The 24,203-nt window shown below is 46.3% G+C and overlaps 1 protein-coding gene across 1 annotated transcript in view; it reads left to right on the forward strand.

Moving 5' to 3' along the window:
• The window catches only part of Nelf-A (Negative elongation factor A), a 48,775-nt gene extending 26,690 nt beyond the window's left edge, over positions 1 to 22,085 (forward strand). The window contains exons 6-12 of the mRNA XM_077661829.1: positions 20 to 86; positions 3,397 to 3,506; positions 7,581 to 7,680; positions 10,800 to 10,935; positions 11,370 to 11,625; positions 18,047 to 18,146; positions 20,431 to 22,085. Coding sequence (XP_077517955.1) covers positions 20 to 86; positions 3,397 to 3,506; positions 7,581 to 7,680; positions 10,800 to 10,935; positions 11,370 to 11,625; positions 18,047 to 18,146; positions 20,431 to 20,606 — 945 coding nt within the window. The 3' untranslated portion in view covers positions 20,607 to 22,085. The remainder of the gene's footprint in view (positions 1 to 19; positions 87 to 3,396; positions 3,507 to 7,580; positions 7,681 to 10,799; positions 10,936 to 11,369; positions 11,626 to 18,046; positions 18,147 to 20,430) is intronic.
• Positions 22,086 to 24,203: the final 2,118 nt, after the last annotated feature.

Below are 24,203 nucleotides of genomic sequence, written 5' to 3' on the forward strand. Positions count from 1 at the left end.
ATTCTTTTTCTGTGTGCAGCTGCTGGACATCAACGAGCAGCCGCTTGGTTATGGAAGAGATGCCAAGAGACGGAAGAAGCCGACAGGTTAGTTTCTTTCATAAGATCGTACATACTGACCCCCACTTCAGAAAACCATCATTTTTCTTTTTCTCCAACTTCTCTTTGAATATGCATGATATGAGCCGTTCCCTTTCTTTCGCTAGTTGTATTAGTGGTGTGTTGATTTATTTTTCAATGTAGTTTCACAGGCTTTGTAGGCTCTCACTGGGGTGCAGAGATGAGTATTATACTGGGCTGAAACAGCAATGCCATTTTTTGCTTAAAAGATTCACCTGGACTGTATTTTACTCCAGTAGAACCTCGATTACCGTATATACTCATGTAATGAACCCACTTGCATAATGAACCGGCCACCACTTTTGTTGCCCATAATTTACTTTTTTTTTTCAGCCTTCAGCTTTTTGTAGCTTGCCAGATAAGATTAGGAGATTTCTTAGGATAGTGTGGCATGCAGCTGGTGCAAGACATAGATACTTAGAGATCACTGGAAGAGGCCATTGTCCTGAAGTCAATGTAAACTAAGCGATGATGATAATGAAATTTTGCTACACCCCTGCTTGAGCTTTTCAGAATCAGCTTAGGTTTCATGCTTCCAAGAGAGGCAAATTGGCTTAGTGTGACAGAAAAAAAATCAGATAAGTTCACCTAAGAATTTTTATTTTGGTGGTATCAGGCTGCAGGTGCAGATGAATTAATCTTGCCTTAGAGAAGAACTACATAGAGCACAAAACATTTTAAAGCCAGTCCTACACTGACAGCTGTTAAGAAAGATTTTAAAACTGTTTTTCTTTGCACAAACGATAATACCCAGTTTGTGTTGGTAATGTGGTTATGTTAATGAGGCTCTCCCAGAAATTCCAGCCAGAGGTAAAAAAACGCGCGCCTGACCTTCAGGGCCACCCGCCGCGGTGGCTTAGTGGTTAGGGTGCCCGGCTACTGATCCGGAGTACCCAGGCCGCATTTTGATGGAGGCGAAACGCTAAGGTGCTGGTGCCCTGTGTGATGTCAGTGCAAGTTAAAGATCCCCCAGGTGGCCAAAGACCTCCACTACAGCACCTCTTTCTTCCTTTCTTCTTTGACTCCCTCCTTTATCCCTTCCCTTAGCATGGCATAGCATGGTTCAGGTGTCCACCAATATGTGACACGGATACTGTGTCATTTCCTTTCCCCAAAAACCAATTTAAATTTTCCTTCAGGGCCAGTGTTCAGTATGATGTTCAGTATGTTCGCGTTATCTCGCCCCATAAAATTGTTAGATTGATTGGGTCAGTGAAGGATGCTAAACACCAGCCGCACGAATGTCTCTGACTGCATGCCTTTGTTGATGACGGAAGGAGGGACGGGACGGAAGGGACAGGGACGCAGGTACGATATGAAATTTCGACCCTTCCAAAAAAATCCCTTGAAACTTTTTTTCCCGCGTAATGAACCCTGCCCCTTCTAACTGATGTCAACATTTCTGGAAAAAAGTGGGTTCATTACGCGAGTATATACGGTATATGACTTTCAGGAGACTGCATTAAACCATTGCATAATCCGTGCGTCATATAATAAGAAATGTTGTGCAGTGATCTCATCCGTGCAACAAATGTGCCTGCTATTTTGGGATATAAAAGTGCCCCTTCTTGTATCCTTTGAGAATTTGTACTGTGACTGCATGGCCAGGAGGCCTTTAGGCATCAACGAGGCACACATACGCTCGCTCTTGTAATTGTGCATTGAAACTTATGCTCTGCATGACGTTCCAGAAATATGGCTTGTCCGAACCTTCCAAGACATTTTGCTACGTGCGGTATGAGCATGTTGACGAGGTGTTCTTCTGTTCAGACTCTGCCTTGAGCTGCCGTCACCCTGTCGTTTATGCAGGAGTGCCTGTACTAAGCATTTGGACAGCAAAGGCAAAAAGCATAATTGCCACATTCGCATGTGGTGCTACTGAGACTAGAATGTACCCAGGCTGGTGATGCTCTGCCTGCTGCGATGTGCCACTTTCCAGCAAGCCACTGAGTGGTGGCACGCCGCTCGCTCTTTGTCACTAGGCCTGATGTGCTCTTTGTCACTAGGCCTAATGTGCTCTTTGTCACTAGGCCTAATGTGCTCTTTGTCACTAGGCCTAATGTGTTGTGCACTGAAGCCGCAGTGCAAAGCATTTTGGAACTTTTCACTGCTTATCATAAACGGTCTAACCTTGCTTCCAGTTGCTGCCAACGCAATAACTTCTTGTTGAAATGAACCTACAACTGGTTTTCATTACTGCTTCATCAACATAGTGATTGAAAAGGCAGGCTAGGCAAGAGCCGCCCTGCACAAATGGCTGCGCGATACATGTGCGCAGTCGGAGCTGTCATTGCAGGCTGTTGTGCACTTTAAAGGGACACTGAGGACCACTGATTATTATTGCGCTCAGCAAAAATTGGTTCTCTGGCTCTCCCTGGCTGTGTTGATGTTAGTTTGGCAGCTAAAGACGTATTTTTCAGTGAAAAAATTGGATTTAAAAATCTTTCTTCCATTCTATTAAAACTTGTCACATCCACACCAGAAAGGATGGGTTGCCACAATTTTGAAGTGAATGGTGGTGTAGTGTAGCCTCTGAGATCTGTGCCATAAGATCGGTGTGAGGTCGGCCAATGATGGCGTCACCTGCATTTCATTTTTTCTAGCTTATAAAAGGTCCGCTTTCGGTACGAATGGTATCTTTTTGATTAAAACGGGGCAGCCTATGGATACATTTGTCCTCAGTGTTCCCTTAACTTGGCTTCAGAATACCTTGGGGCAGCAAGGCATCTGCCAATAAAGTTCTTCTCAAGTCCTTTTCATTTCGGACGGTACCCACTGGCTGTTGTATAAGGTGGTGCATGTATAATTCTGTGTTGTACAATTGAAACTTTTACTGATCTCTGTGGGTGGCTTGTTGGGACGCATTGACTTATACACTGTAAAATGTGGGGTGGTCACATGAACAGATGTATAATTAGCGTTTTCACCGTAATACTACTTGTAGATTTTGTGTGCTCTGGTCAGAGTTAAAATTTGAACATGTTTCTAGTGCTGCGGAGTAAAGCTGCAGCTGCATAGGATTAGTTATTGAGTGCTAAGGCGTCACGTGCAAACCAGTATTCAGCTTAACTTGTTTTTAATGAAACTGACGAAAGCATTTCGGGCATGCTGTCTTATTTGTATGGGCATGCAGTGAGCGGTCATGCTGTTGGCAGCTTGAAGAAACAAATTCTGGCCTTTAACCTCTGGATTAATTTAGTTTTTCATGACAGGAGGGCAGCGTGATATTTTGACAAAATTATTAAAAAAAGCGCGTTTTTTGCGACTTGCTGTGCAGAGGAACTACCAGAGATGCAGAAGAAAGACAAAGAAGCACCGACCACACCCACGACGTCGGCGGCACCGGTGACGCCGGACTATGCGGCAGGCCTTCTTTCATCCACACAGGTGAGAGTTTGAAGCTTAAGAAGGTGCCATCTGAGCAGAGTCAACATCGGAAAATTCCGTTCCAGCATCATGTGCAAGATGCTGGAGTGTGGTGGATAATGCATAATGGAATGACCAGAGTTGTGCGGTTCTAAGTGTTGTTTGTGAAACCATGGTGCATCTGAGTTGCTGGCTGTGCTGTGTTTGGAAAAAAACATATACTAATGAATTATTATTAATTAATAATAGAGGTTGTGAGTTTAATAAAGACCTCTGGGTTTACTCGAGCAGTTGAAGTTACGGCAGTTGTAGCTGTAGCACCTTTACCATGGGGTCACCATGCACTAAATACATGCACTCAAGTTTATATGGACTGGCAGGCTTTAGTAAATCGCATCCCTTGCCATTGGCAGTCACTCATCAGGTGGTCACATGTTGTCCTAAACCGGAGATTAGGAACTAGAAAGTAGCTGGGACCTGTTTTCATTGAAACATTTCAGTGCCCTTTTCAGTGGGTTTTCGTTAGTCTTCATCTGGCATGCCCATGCTCCAGAGCACATGTCTGTCATGCAGTGAAGTCTTGTGGCCAGCATGCTCGTGAATCTTGTAGGAAGCCGACCTTAACGGGTACTCAAGCCAAAATTGAGGCTGCTTGCCCTCTGTCACCTGTATCAGCCTTGGAAGTGGGGCTAAGTGTCCCGAATAGGTCTTTCTCTGTCGTCTACGCCATTATTCTTATAAGACCCATTTCCCAGGCTCTATAATCAATGGAGGCTGTGGAAAAGATGGGCGCACGTTGGCCGCGCTGACGTATTCATTGGTGTGCTTATACTCGGTTGTATCAGGGGGTGCTTGGTGCGTGTGTTGAAAAGGCTTTCTCAACACTCATCGACAGCGTACTGTACGCTAGCCAGGTTGTCCTCAGTCTACGCAGTGACATGTAATCGTGTTCACATAGCGTCTGTTCATGTGCAAAAGTCGCGGGCGAGGTAACATTCAGCTGTAAAGATGCAAGGCTACAAAAGGAGGCCACTGGACCACTTCAGCTTCATTATAATGAGGTTCAGCTGTAAAACATCTCACCTTGTGATGAGTGGCCACGTGTGGAAGCAGCATCCACACTGTGACGTCACAGCAGTTTCAGCCGTTCGGCTCAACTGAACTGCAGCCCAATTGTCTTCTAGCCGATATAAATCTGAGTGTGCATACTTATTAATCGTGCGACGCCCTGCACAGAGCAAAGATGATGAAGCTATCATTACCACATTGCACAGCGGTCAGGAAAGCTGTGCTGTTTCGAGGCCCACATGATCATAGTTCCCACTGCACTGTATTTGAAGTCTTGTTACTGCAAGTTGTCATCGGAATCGTTACTATTAGCACGATGTTGCTGTTGTACTACTGTTGTGCTATAGTTGTGTGTCGTGACATAAATTATGTGCTCATCCATGATCTCGGTCAGTTACAGCGCAGCTTTTTTACTCCTGTCGTAGCTTTGTGAAGGGGCATGTGATACCTGCGTAAGTATTTTGTTTGCATCCGAATAGTGGAGACAGCTGGCGTGTGCGTATTAGTGAGCTTATTTTAACCTACAGCAGGTGTTCCCAAATTTCTATATCTCAAGGGACCCCAACAGCCTTCAATATGTGCCAAGCAATCCCCTACCCCATGCTTCTTGTCAGTAGTGGCACAGGCGAAGCATCACAATTTATCGGTGCAGCTTGAGAATGGATGTTTCAGGCATCTTTTTACCGTTTCATTCCCTTTTTATGTATGTTTGTTTTTTTGCTTTCACCAGTCTTTTTTTTTTATTAAATACCAATCTCTCGCTTATGCTCAGACCTCAAACTCCAAGAGGAAAACCCACAAAACTAGTCGTAAGACAAATGTTCCGCCGCATTTGCATGCTTGGCCAGCTGGGCAGTGCACAGAATCATGATATTTGATCGCCTGGCTTTCATTGGCCATATGCCGTTCCCTGCTCCAATCACATTCTTTTTCTTTTTTCAGTTTTGCCAAATATACTAGCTTTTTCGGCACCGATAGGCTTGCCAGAGGCAAAACTTTGGCCCAGCGCCACCAACACCATTAAAGCATTTGGCGAAACGCCCCATACAGGCGATGTTTAAAAGCTTTGGCTAAGATGCACGCACTTTTTCTTTTTTTGGTCTTGGCTTGGCTCAGCTAGCTTGACGGTGCGGCTCATGCTTTCAGTCGCCGTGCGCGAATGTGTGCATGCGGCGCCATCTGCTGTCAAGGAACAGAAGTCCAAATGCTGGCTGGTAATGATGAGAGTGACCTTGATTGTGTAATGACATCAGGTGTAACGCTCCCGTTACCAACACTCGGCCCTGTATTATTCACACGAAATCCTAGATAATTTAGCATTTCAGAGTTGAGGAACAGTAAAAATGAGTTTTAACAACACCAGATACTGTGTCTTGTCCGCACAACTCTTAAAGAAGTGTAGTGGAAAAGGAGGACCAGCCAGTGTGGGTGCTTGCGGAACCCATAAAAACAGCCTGCGGAATCCGGTTTGAAAACCCCTGATCTAATGTGTAATCGCTCCTTTTGTTGTTTGTTGGTTGCCCAGCTACGTTACCAAGTCTCATCTTTCTTTCTTTGTCCTTATCTTCCTTCCTGTCTGTCTGCATTTGCACACGTCTGTGTGTCTAGGTATACTCAGCATTCGTTTACTCGTCGAGTTCCTTCGTGCACTCAAGATGTGGATGGGTCTGTGTAACCTCTTTTTTCACGGCCACGCCTTGTGGTGGCTTCTAATACATCTTGTGTCAACTGCGCAGCATGATTGAAGTCGTCCAAGCTATCATCTTATTGACAAATTCAGTGTCACCTTGTTTCATTTGCAAGAATTCATGCGATTATTTGTGTGACGGTCACCACAGGATAATTTGTTCTGTAGCTAGTGCTTCTGAAAACAGAAAAGTAAAATGAGGAGGATGCTAGTATTGTCTAGATGTGTACGTCACTGCTCATGATAAGGTCCACTTAGTATGATCAGCTTAAGTTAAGGACAACGCAGCGTGCCATGGAGAGAAAAATGATAGGTGTAACGTTGAGTGGGTGAGTGAGCAAACACGGGTTAATGACATCCTAGTCGAAATCAAGAGGAAGGAATGGGCTTGGGCAGCGCATGTAATGCGAAGGCAAGATAACCACTGGTCCTTAAAGGTAACGGAGTGGATTCCAAGAGAAGGCAAGCATAGCAGGGGGCGACAGAAGGTTAGGTCGGTGGGTGAGATTAAGAAGTTTGCAGGCATAGCGTGGGCGCAGCTGGCAAAGGACAGGCTTAATTGGAGAAACATCGGAGAGGCCTTTGCCCTGCAGTGGGTGTAGTAGGGCTGATGATGATGATTATTATTATTATGATCAGCGTAACTTTCTGTTTTGCCTAATAGAACATGTGCTCCCTGCCTTTCTCGACTCGCACTGTGCCACCACAGCGGCTCAGTGGTTATGGCATTCGGCTGCTGACCCGAAAGATGGAGGTTCGATCCCGGCCACGGCGGTCAAATTGTGATGGAGGCGAAATTCTAGGGGCTGTGTACTGTGCAATGTCATTGCGTGTTAAAGAACCCCAGGTGGTCAAAATTTCCGCAGCCCTTCACTACAGCGTCCCTCATAGCCTGAGTTGCTTTAGGACGTTAAACCCCGTAAATCTAAACCTAAACCTCGACTTGCACTGCATGATTGCGCATCTAAAGTTGTTGATTTTGAGATGCTCCGATAAAGCAGTTTGCAGATATTTTTAAACACTAGTACAAGTTTGTTGCCTTACCGATTACCATGGTTTTCATTTCTTATGGTGACACTTTTTTCAACACGTAGCATTTTCGGTGCATGGTGAAAAATGCCAGGATACTTTAAGCTAATCTTGAGCCCTCGCACAACAGCACCTTTCATGGGCCTCATTGCAGCTTTGTTGCAAAAGATTTCGTTAATTCTTGAGCATCAGCACAAAAACCTGATATTCGTTGAAGCGGAGCGTGCTTGCTGGAATTGATGTTAGGTTTTTCCATTAGAAGCGGGTTGGACTTGCCAGCCGCTCATTCTTTTCTTGATCTTTTGCTGCAGCTCTCTTCTGTACCAGCGTCTCCAGCAGCGTCTTATGGAATTCCTGCGACGAGCACGGCACTTCCGGCTATAGTTGCAAAGACCAACCCTCCACTGCCTGGTAAAGCTGGTTTTTGTGCATGATCTGAAGTGGGCTGTAGTTTTTTTTCATTCTCATAAGTATTGCTGAGAGGCTTTGATGTTTGTTTTCCTGTTTCGATGTCCCTGGTACGCGAGACATGACCAGAGAATTCTGGAATCGTTATGGTCGTGTGTGGCATCTTCTAGGATGTTTGAAATCGTTGCCGATGTTTGAAGCATGGATCACGAGCCTGAAGTAACTAGAAGAATAAGAATGGGGTGGAGCACATCTGGCAGATACTCTCAGATTATGAATGGCAGTTTAACAACATCCCTCAAGGGAAAAGTGTATAACTGTTGTATCTAACCGGTACTCACCTATGGGGCAGAAACGTGGAGGCTAACAAAAAGGGTTCAACTTAAGGACAGCTCAGCGGGCTATTAAAAGAAAAATGATAGATGTAATGTTAAGAGACAGGAAGAGGGCAGAGTGGGTGAGGGGTCAAACATGGGCTAATGACCTCCTAGTTGAAATCAAGAGGAAGAAATGGGCTTGGGTAGGGCATGTACAGTCGAGTCCGCTAATAACGAACATGAGCTTCACGCGGCGTCCATTCGTTATAACCCAAAGTTCGTAGTAAGTGGACCACAGCTTTAAAGATGGTTGCTTGTTAAAACACAGTTTTTTCGTTGCGAAAAAGTCTGTGATGGACGTCTGTTTTTGCAGCGCAGATCCAATGAGGGAGGTTTTTAGTTTATTTAAAGCAGAAGCGTGCTCTTCGCCGAGGCCCTTGGCATAGACAAGTTGTTTGAGGCTCTCAATGTACCCCATTGCTAGAGGCGCGCTTATGGGGGCTGGCTCTGAAGTTTCATCCTCATCCGATTCCTCCGCGTCACTCTCGTACCGCACTTCAGAAACTATGCCCTCGTCCGTGCACGGTTCCGCAGTGTCGGCGTCGTCATCAACAGAAATAGAATCATTCCAGCCAATGTCATGACCGCCCATGTCGGAATTGACGATGTGCTGCCACAAATCGCCGCCGGGCAGGTCATCTTTTGAAGCATGAGGCTCGACATCAGACACTCGACGAAGCCGGGCTTGCAGAAGCAGTTCCGCTCGCCATTGGCCGTCTCCACTGTCCAGGCCGCTTTCATCATCTCTACCGCCGAATGAATTGGAAATGGACACGGTGTTCCCATCCACCATCCCGAATTACAACCAGGGCCCGAGATTTGAATGAAGCCAACAAAACGTCCGCACCACAACATGAGTGACAAAACCATGCAGTGGGGTAGACTTGCAACGTACACAGGTAGCAATCAAGCCAATCAAGCTAAAGATACAGATGCATGCGCCAGCGGAGAGACCAATGAGGGCCGTCCGTGAGCATCAGTGCAGCCACCTCTTGGCTCCCACGAAAGGAGGCCTGCTTTACGGAGCTTGGTCTCCGCAATCGGCATTGGCGGCGGAGCGGTTGATTGCGGACGCCACGCGTTGATTTGCAAGAGAAAGAGGAGAGGGAAGTGTAGTTGCGAGGAGGGGCTGGAGGGCAATCTTGGAAAGCACGTCGGCGGGAAAAGGGTAGCTCGCTTGAGAGCGGCACGAAAAGGTGCGGGCAGTTAGCCTGCGATGAGGCTCGGGAAAACATACCACGCATCGGGAGCACAAAGGGGTCGGAGGCAGGTTATCTCGCATCGCGACCCCGAGTTTATGCTGTCTGTTCGCTGTAACGATCAGCAGGGCTTAATGACGTTCGTTATACGTGTGATTTTGTGCCATTGAAACAATGTATATTTTGACGCTCACGCAGGTCTCGTTCATTATAAGCGAAAGTTCGTCTTAAGTGGGGCCATTATATGTGGGCTCGACTGTAATGTAAAGCCAAGATAACTGATGCTCTCCAAAGGTAACAGACTAGATTTCATGGGAAGGGGAGCATAGCAGGGGGCGGCAGAAAGTGTCCCCCCTTAATTGGAGAGATGTGGGAGAGGCCTTTGTCCTGCAGTGGGCGTATTCAGGCTGATGATGATGATGATCTCAGAAGTTTGCTGTTGCCTTTAAATTCAGTGCGGCCCTTAACACTGTCATCCTGTTCCTGACACCCATTGTGTGTACTTGCTGCTATCACCGTTGGTGACCTGTTCTCTACTTGTGGGCACAAGTTCTCCCAAACGAGCAATTTTTATTTTGCAGCCTTTTTCCAGCCCGATTGAGCCCAATTGTCATTGCTGCCACGTGGCATTATTTCCCATTATCTTGCACTGACCGGGTGGGGAAGTGCAGGGAATAGGCATGGTTTAGTTAAGACAAGAAATGCAGGTAGAGCAGCTGTGTTTTCTGTTTGTGGAGGCAGAAGGAGGAGACAGCTGTGTAAAACGCTCTTACGCGCACTAAGGACACAAAATTCTGAACAAGGAAATGACTTTTGTGGAGGTTTTGAAAATTGTCACCTTTTGTGAGTGAAAGTGAGATTTTGTTAGCCTTTAGGTCTCAGCTTCATATGTAAGTATTGGCAGAATGCAATGACTACTAAGTGTTTTTATTTTGGCTATTCATTCAGACTCCCCTTGTCTCCCCTGGGGTATAGCGGGAAGGGATTATGGGATATGCGATGGGAATGGGTACAGCGTGGGTTTTGCTCAGTGATACTTATTGAGCCGAGCTTCTTTTCAGGCCTCCATAGAGGGCAAGCGCTCGCTCTTATCTGAATGTGCAGCCCTCAGCCTCCAAGCAAAGCAAACGCCCAACATACTATGCACTTGTGGTGCTAAGGGGGGGAGAGGAAGAATTGCCCTGGTGGAGAGCTCTGGATTAATGTCCACCTGAGGTCCTGTAATGTGTGTGCACTGGCATTGCGTAGCACGTGGACATCTTTTGCATTTCTCCTCCATCGAAATGCAGCCAGTGGGGCTGGGATTTGATCTTGCTCAGCAGCTGGATGCCATTGCCACTGAGCTATCCCAGCAGTTGGAGACAGGGTGAGATGAGCGTGTTCCTGAAAATACTGTGAGACAGCGTCCTGTGCTTGCAGATATGTGGTGAAAGCTCAGCTTTTTCTTGTTTTACAAACCCTGTCTTGGTGTCGTGAAACACTAAGCAGTCTTGAGGAGTCTGTGTCCTGTATTTGTGGCTCCAAACATGGCAATGCATTCTCGCAGCATCGGGCGGCAGCGGCAGCAATCAAACAGGGACCACCAAGCCGGGGGCGACGACGCTGGAGCAGAGCACGGCTGCAGCAGCACAGCTGCACGAGGTCATGCCACCCAGCAGCACGAGCGTTGACGCAAGCACAGGGTGCGCAGCAGTCGGCATCTCGTGTCATCTGAGGGTTTAAAATGACCAAATGGAAGAAAACCAACAAAGTATTTGGCTGATATGTACCGCACTAAAACTCCAAAAAATCAGGATGGCACATTTCACTTTTATTGCACATGGCATTCTTCCAGGCAACAGTAGCGTTGCAAATAAGAGACTTAAGCAGCCTGACTAAAGCATTTATCTTCTTATCTTTCACCCTGAGCAGTGTCGTATTGTCGCATGTTTTTTTTTTTTAATAATGGCCTTTTTAAAACTTCATTCAGCTGTTCCAGAAATCTCTGCATTCTATTTGTCTTGCCTTCTGTATGCACAGCAGTAACACCTATTGTTCCTTTCGCAAACTTTGGTGGATTGTCAGGGATCACTATAGCCTGAAATGTTCTAACCTCGCCCACTTTCTCTCGCTGCAGTGTGATGGCGTCAGTGGCATCAACAGTAGTGGTGGCCCCCGTAACAAGTGGTGTGGTGACGGTGGCAACAGCCCCCAATAACAACAGCACAGTGGTTCGCCACACGACAGCCACTATCGGAGAGCTGGGGGCCCTGAACAGCACCACGACATCTGTGCAACACATTGCCGTGCAGAAGGTGCAACCTGTCGTGGCTCAGCAGACAGCCGTTGTGGTCACCACCCAGCCCCAGCAGCGGGTGGGGTTGTCTCTTTCGGTGAGCACAGTGTGTTTGTTTTAATGCGCAAAACATTGGAGGGCCCATGACGGCAAAAATTGACCGCTGAATGAGGCTGCATCGTGAATAGAGATGAGGAAAGAGCGAGGGAAGAACCTGCGCTCAAGAGGTAGGGGAGGCGGCTGTAGGGAAAGCCGGAGGTGGCGGGCAAGGAAGGGTGATGAGTGGAGAATGCTGGATGTGGCGGGAGTTAGTTATATTCCGTTTCATATATCAGATGCAACGCTATGAAATGTACGGAGGTAGTTCGGTTGAAAAAATGAAGGGAGGTGTGTTACCGCGTGTTTGTTCTGTGGCCGAGTGGTTTAAGGCATGAAAAAGCGACAGTGTGTCGTCAGCACTAAGTGTGCATTTAATCAAACTCATGACACTTGTATCGTGTAGTAAGTTCGCAGGTAACTCATTTACTATATATTTCATTCACCACAAGAAACGCACTACTTTTTGGTCGCGGATGTAGGCAGCTCTAACTAGAGCACTAGCTTTGACAGCACATGTGCCACATGTGCTTCTGGCATGTGACTAATGTATGTGTGGCAGATATGATGAACCATGTGCAAGCACTGTGGCTGCTCATGTGTGGCAAAATGTACAAAGTTTAACGTGGTTATAACAAAATTGAAAAAATTCAAGAGATTTTTCGTTGCACCCAGGTTTTCTTTATATGCAGTTTTTACTAGAAGGCTCGAAAGAACAATGTAGAATGGAAACCTTTTTGAGAAGTAAGTGTAGATGTATGTAAAAATAAATGTAGAGGCAGCAGCAGCAGCCGCCGCCTCCTCCGCTGTGGCTTGTACAACGCTGCCGTGAGTGGAGCGGGGAGAGGGGAGAGTGGGAAATGGCAGGGGCACCGCAGCAGAACCAGAGGAGAGTGCACGTGATCGCGCCGCCGCCATAGACAGGCAGCAAAGACATGTTTCTTCCTGCATGTTCCCTGTCACGGTCTGCCCGCTGCTGTTGTCTAACGAAACAGACTTTTCGCCTTGTGCCGCCAGCGTTCTCCTCTGTCTCCGCACTCGACGTGTAAGAGCTATCGGCGCTGGAATCACGCGAGCAACCATGAGGCAGCGATGGGAATGCATTGCTCGTACAGTTTTTTTTTTTTGCTGTACCATATTATTTTCGTTGTTTTTGAACATACATTGCTAAACCATGTCGTATGACGTTCCAAAAGTGAAAGCAGCGGAGATGTGCCGTCTGCGTTTGAGCACAGCGCTTTGTGTCAACTGCGGTCACTCATTCCGATCATAGAAGTTCCTCTCATGTCAGTTCTTGTTTCATCATTCTGAAACTTTTCTGCCAACTTTTGTAACTCGGTACAAGCCAACAGATAATCGGCACAGTGAGTTCGTTATATCAAGGTCAACCGTTGCAACACCTTTGTTGCATGGAGGTCTCAAATACATGCGCTTCATTGGAGGCAGCATTGGGGAATTGAGAAACTTTTGTAATATCGAGCAATTGCTATATGGAGGTTTGTTACATCCAGGTTTAACTACAGTCACCGACCGATTTTTCGGACTCTAAGGGACCCGGAAAATGGTCCGAATAATCGAACAGTCCGAAAAATCCCTGAAGTACAAAAAAACCACTTTATTGAGATGAAATCGGCTTAAAAAAGTAACTGATTTTACCTCGCGACAAATTTCTCTTGCTGGCGACGATTTGCGCCTGTATTTGCGCCAAAGTTGTGCTTTCACTGTACACGCTAGACAGCAAGGTTTACTACATTTAGTTGGAATACTGCCCACACTTCTTTGATGGACCCGGCAGGGCCATGTTGTCCACAACCCGTGTGTGCACCACACTGCTCGTCAAACACAGGCAAAGATAAGGCACTTTTCGTTCAAAGAGGCGGAACCGCCGGACGCAATCACAAAACGGCGAACGGATGTAACTTCGTGAAGACTGAGCGCCACTCGGTCAACGCGGTCAGAGAAACCTAAGTGACAAAACGACGAATGGCAAACGTATGAGACCCGCCGCGGTGGCTCAGTGGTTAGGGCACTCGGCTACTGATCTGGAGTACCCGGGTTAGATCCCGACCGCGGTGGCCGCGTTTCGATGGAGGCGAAACGCTAAGGCGCCCGTGTGCTGTGCGATTTTAAAGATCCCCAGGTAGTCGAAATTATTCCGGAGCCCTCCATTACGGCACCTCTTTCTTCCTTCCTTCTCTCAGTCCCTCCTTTATTCCTTCCGGCCGAGATGCGCGATAGCTCCTGCACAATTTCCTTCCCCCAACAACCAATTTTCAACGTATGGGACAAGCAATAACTGCCTGCGACAACGTCGGCGACAGAAACAAGTGGACGGCGATGACAATCTGGCTGCCACCTCGAAGTGTCAGAGATCGCAGGGACCTCTGCTGGCAACAATGACGTACCGAAAGTATGTCAAGCCAATCCAACTGCAGCGTAAATCCACCTCAATCCAAGATGGCACCTTTTGCGCCGGTGAAAAGCCGATAAGATGGCTGATTTTGGCCCGCAGGCGACTGAAATTAGTCCGAAAAATCGAGCTTTTGGACTTTTGTTATCCGAAATATCCGTCGCGAATATGTATGTGCTTCTACGGGGTGACTGACGGCGCCTCATCGATGTCCGAAATATCCGAAAAAATGTCCGAAAAGACCGAATTATTGGAGTCCGAATTACCCGTCAGCTACTGTATATACTTACTCTAAAGAGTTCCTGGATAAATGAACCTTGCGCATGTCATGAGATCGTGTCATGCTCGCGCATTCCCATCAGATGAAACCATTTATTGCCTCCTCACACCCAGTTGTTTTTGCTGTACCTACACCTCACATTGTCACTGTCATAGTGTTGTGTAGCTGCTATTCATGCTACAACCCAAGGACAAGCAGCACAGCCAGTGGCAAGGAAAAAACGCCCCCAGTTCATTCAGTTCTTCATGTACAGGTGTCATATCCAAGGCATCAGCAGTTATCTTGTGACTTGCATATTTTGACCCATGTCCTGTCTCAGTCCCGTTTTGATGCATGCCACTGCAGTCGCTTAAAAAGTAATTGTTTTTAAGGCAACAGCATTACAGGTCCTCTTCTTTAAAAGAGCCAGCGGCGATGTTTTCCATATCACGAAAAAGGCCATCGGTCAAGAGAGTCATGACGTAGTCATGATGTCAGGGCAGTTTCATTGGCTGAGAGGGTTGTGACATCATCTAGCCATCATTGCGAAGTGTCTCGGAAGAAAGAAAGAAAAGCATCTACACCAAAAACAAAAGAAAGCAGTCCTAGAATCAAATCGCTGGCCTTTGGATCGTGAGCCTGGCGATCTACCTCGACACCACTGAGGAGCATTTGTTTCGTGCGATAGTTTAGAAGTCTTGTGCGACCACCTCATACCACACAGTAGGCAGTAAACACTTGGTTAATTGGAGTCACCAGTCGGTGTCACCAATTGGTATCATCAGTTAAAACACAGCCTAATGCGCAGTGAATAACCGGAAGCGACATGTGTGACTTATCATTCTAATCAAGTTTTTTGGGTTTACTTGTGCGTGTGAAGCACGGGAGAGATTCGGTAATGGTGAGTGTGACTGGCATGGTCAGTGACGACGGCAATGCCGACGCCGCTGCCGGCTTTTCCGCCTCGTGAGCTCCTTAACACTGTCACATTAAAATGCACTGTTGTCGGCGGTATTTTGTGCCACCAAGGGAGAGGAATATATACCATCTGTGAAGACGTTAATACGACCAAACTAATTCAGTGCTTATTCCTACTCCTCAATCCCCGTTAATTCAGATAACCCGGACTGGCTCCAGAGTCCTGCCAAACGCTAGTGTATGGCCCCAGGATTCCGTTTATTCGAATGGATGCCCAGGGGCTGACATCAGTCAATTCGGACGGCTCCCCAAATGGTGCTGTTTCGTGGTATGATGTGCTTGGCAAACCGATCACCAAGATATTCGTCCCCAGGCCTGAACTGCATGTTATATTCATTGCTGCCGGCACCCCTGTGACATGCGTGCACCCGCAGGTGTTTTGTGATCGGCAGGCCCCTGGCGATTGGCCGTGTAGAGTCTGGCCACGTAATTTCCTTTTCGGAGCTTCGCCGCTGGCCCGGAGCAGCAGCGGCTATAGGCTGCGCTTAGAAGTCAGCCAGCCGAGCTAGACGCTGTTTAGAACGATGATTGCATTATCGCGGACATTCTTTGTTTGTTTATTTAACTCTTTCGCTACCGCGGAAATATGGACGATGTGGAGTGTACTGAAAGAAAATTTTTGTTTCACTAGAAGTAACAAACCCAGCACATATTGCAATGCAAGAAATTGTAGCTTATTAGTTACACTTCTGAATGAAACAAACAGCAGACTTGTGTGTGCAAAAGTACTTGAACATTTATTAGCAAATGTGGTAAAAACACAGAAAAAGTATACAGAAAAAAAATTAACGGCTGCACTAAGCGGGAACTTGAGTAGAGGAAAACTGGAATATACAAACTGGTTCACATGTTTATAGCTGTCATTCCTCCAAGTTTCAGCTCTGAGGTAAAATTATTGCACTTTCCACAGCCGGTCAAGTCACCGGTCATGACTGTGGTGCCACTGTGAAAAGGAATCACGTGAAGATGTGAATCAGAGGTAGACTTGACAGGTGCTGCACATAACGTTTAATCTTTGTTCATGTTTTGTTCTCTGATAGCAGAGCTTGCAGTTCCTCCTTCCATTTTTTTTTTTGGTTGGTGACGAATGGATTCTATGGGAGTATTGGGGGCGTGGACTTCATCTACCTCACCCATACTCTAAGATTTGTTGAATGAGCCAGCCTGAAAGCCAGCTGACCCAAATTTGGCATTTTGGGCAAGCTCTGGAACATCAGGATCGATGAACTTTCATTGATGTGGTTCAAAAGCCAGGACACTTTCCAAGTCTTGCCAATAGATGCAGCTGCCACTGAATCCTCTGGGTCCGCTACGTGCAGAAAAACAAGCAAAGCAAAAAACTGATTTCGGCAAATGTTATTTGGTGGCTGAAGACCAGAATAGATGATTCCTGTATTCCAATAGAGATATAGTCGCGGCAGGTTAACAATTCCCATGTGTATGATGATTCCAATGAACTTGTCCAACGGATTCACCTCTTCCCATGAGTCGTCACGCTGAGCGTATGTTTGCCTGTCCAAAAACTTCATCCAAGTTCATCGCCTCCACCATGAAGAACATCAAGAAGAAGTCGATAGGTTGAGCGAATCTTTGAACGCCGCTCCGCAGCGATGCACCGACATGGACACCTGGCCGTCATCTCGGTTGAAAAAATGCGACGCGACCTTGAGCATTTGGCAAACTGTCTTATATGTTGTTAAGACCCTGAAGCACAAAAATAAACCACTCTCATCGGTTACAAACGGCATGCACCGCAGAAAACACAGAGCGAACGAAAACAAAAGTTGCATGCGAATACACGCTTACATTCCAGGCCCCTGAGACGAAGTCTCGCTGTTGGAACCAAAATCCGACGTTTGTACATCATTGCCTGACTTATCATCGCGGCTTTCGTCACAAAACCCGGAACCGAAACCAGCCGAAGCGCTCGGTGTCGAATTTCGATTTCGAGGAGCGCACGGTGACGCAGACGCCATGTTTGTCGGCTGACGCTGCTTCGGCCGTTCAAAGTTTTATTTTTCACGGCGCTCCCTCATGTTCTAAACTGAAAACAAAAACTGCAATTATGAACTTAGTTCCATAGAAACAACCTAGATCGCGCAGCGTGTCTGCAAGTGCCGAAATGAATTTTCAGCGGCTTTTTCAAAATGTCGATCATATGTGCCCGGTCTCCTATGGAGCGGTAGCGAAAGAGTTAAGGAAAGTGTCTTAATATCCGCTCTGGCAAGGCTCAGAAACCAATGTGCGCTTCCCTCGGTTTCGTCCGCGTGATTCAATCTTCCAGCATGCCCAAATTCTGCGCTCGTCATGCGCTGTTTGCTGTTTGTGCGTTTCCTCACATGCGACACAACATGTGAAGAAGCTCCAGCGCTATTGCATCACACACTGAAAGAATTGACAGAAGGTGACATTTTTCTTTAAAAAAAAATGTGCTGGTTGCACCATCCCCTTACCTGGTCACGAAGATTTTATGACTTTGAAAGCATTCAGGTTGGCAGTTATGCCATTGCTGAGAAAAATTGATACTCATGGACAGCTGTTGACCATCATAGTTATGTGCAATGTGTCAAGAAATAGTAATATGATATTAAGGGGGCAAATAAACTTTTCGAGGTGTTTGTCTTTTCTCTTGTGTTGTGTGGAGGATAACATCATGGTAGTCTTGGTGCTGCTTGTTATGTAGCTTTTTTATGGTTTTTGATGCCGTCTATCACGTGACATGCCCGGATCTCAAGGTTTCTTGTTTCCTTCGTGTATTTCTTTTCCTTGCATTAGTTGGACCAAGTCTCTGAGGCTCAGGAAATGTTCAAGAACTCTAACAAGGTGTCCCGTTCAGAGAAGGCGCTCATCTTGGGCTTCATGGCTGGTTCCAGAGGTAAGTAACTTATAGCACACTGGTTGTGCCACCTGGGATGTCTTATGATGACAGTTGCGGGAAATGACGCCACATCACAATGAGGTGGTGCATGTCCTTTGGCCTTATTTGCCAGGTGACGCCTGCATTTAGGTAATGCCACCCTAATGCACTTCCATATCTGGCTTCAGGGTCATTGGTCGTTAGTAGGATTTCCATTGAGTTATTGATGCCTTAACATACTTTCCATGAAGCTCTGATGCAGTTGTACTAGGCTTTAGCTCCTGAGAAAAAAAAACCTCGTTATCAAAGACAACTGTGTGGAAATTAACAAGTGTTGCTTGTTTGCAGGCTGTGTGTTGAGGTCTACATCAGGTGATTTCATTACTGTAACGAAGGCATTGTCATCACTGTTTAATAGGTTTGCATTAGTGTTTTTTTTGTTTGAAGCAAATAGTAATTGTGAAATAATTTTAAAGCAAATATTTCAGATATTTTGGCACACAAAAGAGATATAATGGCGCAATCGATATTTTTCAGACCATGTAGGTATATTTCTAACCCACAAGATCATTGCTGGAAAAAAAAAAAAGAGAGAGAGTGGAAAGAGTGCATTGAAGTTATGCCGACCTTTTGCAAAAATGGCCATCCGAAATAGGGGGGGGGGTGTTGACCTGCACTGGGAGCTGACCTGTTTGTGGGGTTCAGGTAGGTTTTGTTGAGCCATCATGTGCTGGTGTCTATTCATGGAGCTGCACCTGTCAAAAGAAAAAATGGTCAGTTCATATACAAACCAGTCCTGCTAATGAAAATTTGAACCGTGTGTCATTTACCTGGCTCACTCACTGTTGGTCGTTTTCCTGGAGGAAAAATACATAACACGAGAGCAGAGTTTCAGTACTTCCTCAAACCTTCCCAGTTTGCCTCATGCCAAAATCTAAATCTACAGGAATGTTGGCAGCTCGGTTTCCGCTTAGTCATCTAGGCCACACGCATGTGAAAGGCATAGAAGTTGCGTTGTTTTATCACCTTTGATTGTCGCTTTCCTCCAACTACTGGTCTTAATTGTGATTGCGTTTTTGCATGGCTGTTGATTTTCGCTATGCGCATGCCACGGTGCTTTCCCACAGGAAGTACAGTATAGACCCATGTAAGGCCCGCGCCCCCAACTGTGGTGCCGGTAGTTCGAGAAAAGAAAATAATCAGTGAAAAGAATTGCTTCATATGAGCATTATTTTGCCCATGTAGCACGTTACGCTGGGTGCTGACGGACGATAACTCCCTGTGACATTCAGTACAACCACACACGCATCGTCGTACGCCCCGGACTTTGTCTGAAACCGCGAACATGCAGTGCCTTGGCGCTGCTTGCTAGCTTTGTGCACTCGCCATTCGCGCCAGAGAGGTTAGAGTGTTATGTTGTGCAAAAAACTAGAATGGGGAGTACCCATGCTAGCAGCGCGTTTCCTTGCGGTGATACGGCACCCACCCAGTTTGGGCGATATGTGCCGTAGTAGTGTGCTGTTTGCTCGGTGCCACTATGCCTAACGTGCTCCGCATCAAAGCCGCAGCTAAAGTGCTCCGAGTCTAGTCACAGTTAATACGATGAAAGGTCTAGCCTTATTATCAGTTTAACACCACGTAATAACTTCGCATTAAAATAAATGTGTAATTGATTTTGTCAAGGCCTTTCACAGTGAAGTGCATGGAAAGGCAGGCCGGGTGAACACCACCTCACACTGACAGCCGCGGGTTGCATGCGTGCTGCTCCATACTGTCAGCCAGGGCATCATTACTGTCTATCGAGCGCTAGATCTTTGGAGGATCTTGACCATAGATTCACGTGACATTTGCGAGTAAGCTTGCCTGTAACAATGAGGAACAAATAACAGAGCCTATCCAAGCCAGTTCTGCCTGGCTTGAATAGTTTAAATCGAAGGTGGCACCTTTCACAGCTGCGAAGAATCGGTTGGTTGTGACAGCGATGCCTGCTCGCATCTGTATTTGTCCGAACAATTTTGTACTCTGCAGAGTCTGCAATATCGATCGTGAATGTGTACACGTTCCTATGAGGTGTGTGACGGTTCCTCAAGGAAGTACAAATTATTGGTTTCCGAAAAATGGTATTTTAGTCTTGAATAGCAAACATTGGTTTTGATTGAATTGAATGTAAAATATTTTGCTATTTTACTGAATATTCGAAATTGTCTATTATTTGCTCAAGCTTACAGTTCAGTTTTGTTGTGGTTGTGTCTTTAGGAGTGCATGAATGAAATGTGTTTTGCAGTGTAAAATATTTTTGCAGCCAATCCCTGTCCTGAGCTGGGCAACCTGATCACCATCCGGCTGAGTGAAAACAAAGAAGACATCATCCAGCCCAATGGCGTCGTGAAGCAGGCCATTGTGGAGACACACTTCCAGATGAACTATACGACGGGCGAGTGGAAGCGTGTACGGAAAGTCAGAGAAATCGAGGACTGAGAGAAGCAGCCTCTGTCGCAGGACTCTTGTGCAAGGTCTTTCGTGCAACAGAGAGGGGTGGGAGGTAAGGAGGAGGAGGTGCAAAAGGAGCTCGAGTTGGGATGAGAACGATACGGGACGGAGTGCATTTGGGACATAGCTGTGTGTGTTGTGCTGTGTATTAAACGAGGACTCCCCCAGATGGCAAGGTTTGCTGTCAAAGACGTGCATTCTTTTGTGTGCTTGTTGTTTTTTCTTTATTTTCCTTTTCCCCCTTTCTGTTTGGCTGGTAGCAGGCTGCAGCTGCATAGCTCCCCAAAGTCTTGGCTGGGGCTGTTCTTTTTGTTTGATTCGTTTTTCTCTTGTTTTCTGTGTTAACATGTATTTCCACAAACACTTGAAGAAGGTATTAAGGAAATGCGAAAAGCATGTTTTCATGCCCTCGCTGCCTCACATTGACCCTCCGAAGCAGCCTGTCAGCATCTTTCGCTGTCTTACATAAGTTGTGCTCTATGAATTTTCTTTATTTGCACCAGTTTGACGTGAAATGCAGTTACCTGCCTTTGATCTCAGGGGTGCCTTCAGTTGGCAGCATTTTTTCTCTAGCTTTTGGGTTGGTGAGCAGCCACTCGTGGAGTGTGCCCTCCTGTGGTTGCGTAACTTGTGGTCGCAAAAAACACTGGTTAAAACTGAATGCACTCTTTGACCTCCTGGCCATTTCACGAAACATTTTTGATGCACGCACAATTTTCTTCTTATGCAAATGGTACTGTCTCACTGTAGTTATTATTCTTTTCAGTTCTTTGTCATTCTTCAAGGCACCGTTAGCGTCGCAAGTAGGAGGCTCTAATAAAACATTCATCCTGGGGTCTCAAACCTTGTACAGTATGCCTTTTGATCGCTGTGAAAAGTTATTGCCTCCTGTTGCTGTTTAAGAAGCATGGCACTGGCTCCTGGGTTTGTGTGTTTATTGGTGAGAAGGGGATGGGAGTTCATTTGCATATGCCTGTGTATCATAGTTGCTTCACATGTCCGTTCAGTGTAAATACCCTTGCGCATTATTTTGAAAACAATCGATTTGGTATGTTCATTTCAAAATCATGAAATCACTTTCTTTGCTCTAGTGCAGTATGAGCTTAGTTGATTTTAAAGAGGGGTGAACTCTCTTAGTTGCATTGGTGTACACGGTGTTTTATTTATTTTTGATTTAAGTATCTCATTCTTCGACGTAGGTAACACCAGGAAACATTTATGAAAGGCATTGCATGTCCAAAGTTTTGACTGTGACAAACGACACACCTTGTGGTGGTGACAGTTGGTGCACATTTGTTCTTGAGGTGAGATGTCACAGGAGGAGGCATGCCTGTTAATATTGTGGTCCTTTTTCTCACTGTATAATGTGCACCATATATCAGTTGCTGTGTGAAACAGAAGGGCCCATGTTTGGCAAAGGAAATATAAGAAAAATAAATATTTTCACAATGTTCCAAACCCGCTGTGGCACTTTGCAATGAGGTTGAATGCCTTCTGCGTGGTAGAGTATGTGGGTGGGACCACTCAGTTGAACAATAAAACGATTCCTCAGAAACTTGGTAACCTGAGCAGATGTTTCCAGGTTTCTATTGTAACATTCTTTCGTCATCTGGTTGGTGTGTTGTCAAAAGTGTCTTTTTTGAATGCTGCAGGAGCTTTTCTTTTTTCGCATCTGCTGGAACGAAAACTATAATGGCACAGCTTAATAGTGGGGAACAGTTGGCCTGCTTTAGTGGCCTCTCTGGTGCTACATTCAACTCCCTGTACAACGAAGTTCACGGGGCACGAGAAAAATTTAGCAAAGCAGAAACTCCTTTATCGTGAAATAGACTCAGAACAACTGCAGAATAGACTCGATAATGCATAAACAACGTTTAATTTTTAGAGATGAGTCTGGTTGGTGTTGCTTTCGCTGTTTCGAGATACCGTATTTACTCGAATGTAAGTCGACCTATTTTTAAAAATTTGAAAATCCGAAGTGAGGGGGGTCGACTTACAATCGAAATGAAAACATAGCACTATAAGTAAAGGCGAGACAAATGAGAAACGAGATATCGGGCATGCTACAGCGTGGTTGCATTTTTGCTGTGTGGCTCCGTCGCATCGCTCTTGGTGCTGGCCTTGAGCAGCTGTTATGTCAACGCGCAAAACTGGCATACCCTCCCCGCACGCGCGGGCGGCGGCCGATAGCGGCTATCGATAAGGAGCAAACTGGCACCCCACATGTGGCTGCTGGCTGCAGTTGCTGATAAGCTATGGCGGCCCGATAACGCAATCGCGTTCTACAGGAAGCTCAAGCGTCCAACAAGTTTTCTTTTTACTTTCAAATGCGCGCCCGTTGATAGTTGATGGAGGGGCCGCTGTTCCAACCGAGGCGGCACCCCCACTCGGACCGGCAGCGGTGCCGGGGATGTCGGTAGCCGACGGAAGAGCCGATGCCATTCGTGCGTAGTTTCTCTTTGGCTCTGATGCATTTGACTACTGCCGGCCACGTTTCACAAGTTTTTAATGTAGTGCTTTGTCAGTCATCATTTGTGCTCCAGGTCAGGCAAGCGATCGGCACTCGTTCACGGCTACATTCAAGATGGCTGCCATTTTTTACGCCGAAGAAACGAACAGCCGCGTGCCGGGCCGCAAGAACAGCCGCGTGCCGGGCCGCAAGTTCGACGTTCGCAACGGGTGATACAGGTGTGGCAGCTGCGGTAAGGAAAATTTTCAGCTGTTCCGCGTGATGTCGCGATGTGGCTGTTTGCAAAGTGCGGGATTTCACTGGACGACGACGTTAGAACAACGTGCTGTGGGACCGCAGCAGCGATCACGACAGCAGCGCTAGTGAGGACGATGGCACAAGTGCGGACGAGTAGTCCAGTGACTAATAGATTTTTCTTTTGGAATGTGCCCACGGGCATGCCCACGCGGTAGCCGATAGCGACTGGCAATAAACAGCGGCCCCTGGATAATGCTATCGCGTTCACGTATTCAGAAGTCTTTTTTTTTATTTTTCGGAAATGTGATTTGGGGGGTCGACTTATATTCGAGTCGACTTACAATCGTGTAAATACGGTAAGCACTGTGGTACGAGCTTCCCGTCCGCTGTGTTATTTGTGACATCGTGAGCACGTTGTCGTGCTCTGACATTCTACTGCCTGGGGCTTTAAAGGGGCCCTGTGACACTTATAAGCATAGGATTTTTATTCTTTCTATGCATAGTACATGGTGATGCTATGCATAGGAGATCCAAGGAGATCGTTGAAATTGTACCTTAATATTCAATATTTTATTGTGCTACAGAAATGCTCGTTTTATGCTTATGGTGTTGAAACCTAACAGCAAATACGAGCAAATTAAAACTGATAAGAGTAGTGCCATAGTGGAGAAATTTTCCATTCGCTTCAGACTGTCGCAGTAGCAAGCTGTTCAAACTGCTGATACCCAGAACCTACTGGGCATTGAAACTGCCTTGGACTTCCAGTGGACTACCACTTCTAGGCATTTAGGACATCTGCAGGTTGCCGACGCATGTACAGAGGATGTCCTCTGGACTCTCTAGATACATATATATAGGCAATCCAAGGGATGTCCTGC

Source organism: Amblyomma americanum, chromosome 4 (genome assembly GCF_052857255.1).
Source record: "Amblyomma americanum isolate KBUSLIRL-KWMA chromosome 4, ASM5285725v1, whole genome shotgun sequence".
NCBI classification, from domain to species: Eukaryota; Metazoa; Arthropoda; class Arachnida; order Ixodida; family Ixodidae; genus Amblyomma; species Amblyomma americanum.